This window comes from Hyaena hyaena, unplaced genomic scaffold (genome assembly GCF_003009895.1).
Source record: "Hyaena hyaena isolate Hyena2069 unplaced genomic scaffold, ASM300989v1 scaffold_1155, whole genome shotgun sequence".
Classification (NCBI taxonomy): domain Eukaryota; kingdom Metazoa; phylum Chordata; class Mammalia; order Carnivora; family Hyaenidae; genus Hyaena; species Hyaena hyaena.
In genome coordinates, this window is record NW_024081784.1 from 345416 (window position 1) to 350567 (window position 5152).

The following is a 5152-nucleotide window of genomic DNA, read 5'->3' on the forward strand; positions in this document are numbered from 1 at the left end:
CTTTCTTTAATCAAATGGACTCATAAATTTGAAAACCTTATCTATACATCCACACAAACATATTTTGAATATCCTATGGATCTTGCCCCTATCCAGGACTCTTTTAAAGTTAATCAATATTACCCATCCCTCACATAGAAGTAAAGTGAAATAATTAGAAGTTTGGTGAATACATTTAATATTTATTAGATAAACACATTACGGTCAAATCATTATTGCATTTCAGTGGAGTTATCCACTGAAAAGAAATAAAAACAAATAACGGAGTACATATGCTCCTGATATCACAGGACAGATTATTTATAGATCAAAAAATTATCTAAAACCTTTTAGCCAAGTTTGCGCAGAAAATGATTAAACTTATTTGAAATGCATCATCTTTTTAGACTTAAACCTTCTCCTGGGAAAGCAAAGTTTTCTGTGTGTGTTGGAGTCTCAGAAGAATAGACTCATTAAAAAGTTTCACAAACACAGAAAGAGTGCAAACATGACTCCTCCCCATCCAGTCACGCTCCCTGTGGGCATATAGGCTGCGGAGCTGCTTTTAAAATTATGTTATCCTCTGAAACTATGCATCTGGAATGTCTGGTGCTGTGGAATTGTCCTGTGTTCCTTTGTCATCACAAGGGGTTGGGACGGAACAGTTTTTATGGAAATCTGTGTTTCCTGGGCCCAAGAACTCAGTTTCAAAAGGAAAACCAGTGGTACAAGATGGGAATTTCTTCTGTTTTTTCTTTATCAAAGTCATTTTCATTGGACAGGGAACGCTTGTATGAAAGACTATGAGGTAAGAAATGAAGAAGTTTATCATGTTTGGAAAGAAGATGAGGGACTTACTAAAGGAATTCCCTGTGTAAAAGCATTTCTAGTTAGAAGAACAAATGCATCCACATCTAATATTTTACATTTGTTTGAAAGTGAGATGCTAAGGGTGCGCTGGGTGGCTCAGTCTGTTGAGCATCCGACTTCGGCTCAGGTCATGATTTCACAGTTCATGGGTTCGAGCCCCGCATTGGGCTCTGTGCTAACAGCTCAGAGCCTGGAGCCTATCTTCGGATTCTGTGTCTCCCTCTCTCTCTGACCCTCCTCTGCTTACATTGTCTCTCTCTCTCTCTCTGAAATAAATAAAATATTTTTAAAAAGTGAGATGCTAAGGAACTGGATTTGACATTTTGCTTTCAGAAACTCAGGATTGATTCATTTTAACAAGAAAGAAACGTCCATACTCTCACACATTTTTCTTTGGGATGTCAAACATTTCTCCATTTCTCTAATATCTATTTTTCCCCTTTTATTTTCCTAACCTCAATGCAAACATTCAATATCTACATTTGCTTCAAGGCACATTTCGTCAAATAGTTCTTCAAACTTATGTAACCAGTGTATTTCTTATCTACTGTGAGAGAGCTTTTCTCTCATTCTATCCTTCCGTTCCTCTCTCTCCCTCTCTCATCACTGCTTCTGATATTGATGTCTGTTGCCTGAATTTAGATTATCAAGAACCTTGCCTTACTCGCTGCTATCACTAAAAGTATTAATCATATATTTGTTAGCCTTGGGCTCTTCTAGCTTAAGTTTACTGGTAATGCTCCAATGTTTTATGTCTCCTGAGGATGGGTTCTCAAAAAGAATTTGAGATTATGGATTACAGACAGAATATGCCCCATATGAATATCGTTTGCAACAGTTAAATTTCTTCCCTTACAGCTACTCAACAGGATTAAATAAAAATGATTATACGGACATCTATAAAATTTGACATATTAATTGATATTGTTTTGCTGTGCCTAAATAATGATATACTAGCTAATACTGTGAAATTTTACTTATTGCTTTGTTTAAAAATAGGCTCTTAAATAATAGAAACTATATTTTAAATATTATATTTTAAGTATTTTGGCCATTTCTGAAATAAAATTCAATCCAATATTTTGGTTGTAATTGAGTTTCAGTTATAAATAATTTTTCAATATTGATTCCATATAGGAGATTTGGCCTGTCATTCCATTAATAATATCATTTATATTTTCTATATTTTTTCTACATAGTTAATTTTAAAAATACTCATCTACAAGTGATTAATTCTTTCTGAAACATATGGAAAATATTGTGTCAAATTATCTTATCATAATATTTTTATTTCTGCTTATAGTTCTAAAAGTTGCCTGTCAGAAATTTGATGTGATCTCTCAGGTCATATAGTTTCAGGACATTTTAAACTGATTTTGACTAAGTTTGTAATCCTTCCATTGATATGATTTTCTATGGTTAATATTAAAACAAACATTTCAATGCTTACATACATTTCCTAAAATATTTATACCATTTCCTAAAATATTTTACCAAAGCTTATATTTTTTACTTCTTGAGCCATTTTTATGTTGTCTCTGTTTATGTAAAATTGTATTGGCTTTACATTTCAGTCCTAGATGTATAACAGTACCAATTATATGTTACTGTTTATTAGTACCATTCGTATTGCTAAAGATTTTTGATTTTTATTTTCACAATTTTTTGTTTTGTTTTTGTTTTGTTTGATTTGTTATTGCAAAAGTAGATTATGTTTATCTTTATCTAATTTTTTGTGTGAAGGAAATCACTTTTAATACCTCTGATTTCTACAAAGTTATATTATCTCCCTGTAATTGTATTATTGTGCTTATTTTTTATAAGATTATTTCTCAGACATGAGGATTCTTTATGTACTTTTTCTGCCAAGTCATAGTAAGTCTTTCTTTTCTGTAACTAATTCAGACACATCTTTAATCATTGTCTTGTCCTCTCAAATATAGCATTTCAAAAACATAATTGAAAAATTATCAACACTTTTGCAAATAATAATATATTATTTGCATAGTTTACACAAGGAAAAATTTCAAGAACAGATTCATCTCAATAGAATTCAGTACAATGTAATCAAAATAGGACTAGAAAGGAATGACAAGTTGAAATCTATAGAGATATCAGGAATTTAAATAGAAAATTAAAAACTAATTTAATTTACAAAGGAGAATAAGCTAATTCATTTTTTTTCTGTCTTATTGGCCATTTGAGTGCTAGAATCTCAAGTGAGGAAATGTGGCTATCACGTGTACCCAATGTCAATGTGGCTCTTGAAACCTAGCTGCACCATTGACTTGAAGCTGGAGTTTGTACTCTCTCTGTGTGCATTTTTAATATCTAGACAGCCCAGTCTCCCTAAGGGAAACATTGGATGAAAATTGCTGTTATATTTACAATACCAACTAATCAATCATTGGTGTATTTTATCAGAACACTTACTGGACAAAGTTCTTATTGATAAAATATATAGTTGTAATTATATATTTAACATACCTCACCAAAGTGTTATAGAATATACAAAGGAGAGATGGAGATATTAAAATTGATTTTCATATCTCGTCAACTGAATTTTTGTAGGATACGGTATACCCAAACATAATATAAAATGTTTTCTCAATTTTGCTAGAAAAAGTATCTAAATTTTTATTTTAAATTTCTCCTATATTTCTTAATTTAATGAATGATTCACCATTGTTTTTTCTATGCTATAACTCTCTTTACAGTAAAAAGAGACATAAACATGGAAAGAAGGAATTGGACGTTGTTGACTGAGTTTATTCTTGTGGGAATACCAACCACCAGAGCTCTTGGGGGTCTCCTGTTTTTTATTTTCTCATTGGCCTACTTGGTGACAGTCCTTGGAAACAGCCTAATTATTGCCCTGATTCTCATGGATTACAGGCTTCACTCACCCATGTATTTTTTCCTCAGCAATCTCTCTTTCAGTGAAGTATTAACCACAACCTGTGCCGTTCCCAAGATGCTGGCAGGCTTCCTGTCAGACAGAATGAGCATTTCTTTTGGTGGATGCCTCACCCAGTCCTATTTATACTTCCTCTCTGGATGTACTGAGTTTATCCTTTTTGCAGTCATGTCTTATGATCGCTATGTGGCCATTTGCAGCCCCCTTCAGTACCCGGTGATTATGACCAGCTCACTGTGTGTACGTCTTGTTATCCTCTCCTGGGTGGGTGGTTTTCTCCTCATTCTCCCGTCCACTGTTCTTAAGGCAGGGCTGCCATACTGTGGCCCCAATGTGATTGATCACTTTTTCTGTGACAGTGGCCCCCTCCTCCACTTGGCCTGTGCTGACATCCGCATCATTGAACTGTTGGACTTTCTCAGCTCCCTTGTCCTGCTCATCAGCTCTCTCTCCCTCACGGTGGTCTCCTATGTTTATATAATTTCCACCATTCTGAAAATACCCTCAGGCCAAGGTCAACGCAAAGCCTTTGCCACCTGTGCCTCTCACTTTACTGTGGTTTCCATGGGATATGGGACCTCCATTTTTGTGTATGTCCGCCCTTCCCAGAAGAGCAGCTTGCATCTCAACAAGATCCTCTTTATCCTCTCTAGTGTTATCACACCCCTCCTGAATCCCTTCATCTTCAGCCTACGGAATGAAACCATGAAAGCTGCACTGAAGGACAGCTTAGCCAAGGGCCACAACCTCCTCAAGGGAATGAGGTCCAAGTGACACAATCTGTGAGATCCAGATTACTACTGGGATACTCAGCTACATCCATGATTCCAGCAAACCCCATGATGTATGTAATGAACAAAGATGTATGCTATGAAATTATTTTAATTTGATAACCAAATATACAGGTTTCATGTGCATGTTATATTTTGAAGATTTTGTTGCAATAATTAAAAATTTCATTTTAGGTAGTAATAGAAGGTAGTGATGGGTAAGAATAATAGAAGTAGTAGTATACTGTTCACTAAAAATTCAATTTCAGATATCAATTAGAAGCATATATATTATCTATATATGTGTATTTCGGTTCATCTGTTTGGATTGTGCAAAATAAAGTTTTTAGACCATTTTTGTACTCAACAAACACATACAAAGAGAGGAACTCCACTTTGGAATAGAATTTGAAATATTTTAATATAGGCTTAAACTCTATCTTACTTTGCAAAAATAGATGCTATTAATTTCGCTTTATTCTTCATTTCAGTACAATTTTATTTGTGTCATTGCTATGCAAATCTTCTAAGTGAAGTACTTAAAGATATATATGTGACACTTTCTTTAAGCCAAGTGTTTTATAATTAGTCTTACTCTTATTCAGGAACATGTATG

General features: G+C 34.1%; 1 protein-coding gene across 1 annotated transcript; it reads left to right on the forward strand.

Annotated features, from left to right (window-relative positions):
• Positions 1 to 3583: 3583 nt before the first annotated feature.
• Positions 3584 to 4540, forward strand: LOC120224294 (olfactory receptor 6M1-like). The gene has a single exon (XM_039222543.1). The coding sequence runs from the start codon at positions 3584 to 3586 to the stop codon at positions 4538 to 4540; it is 957 nt and encodes a 318-aa protein (XP_039078474.1).
• Positions 4541 to 5152: the final 612 nt, after the last annotated feature.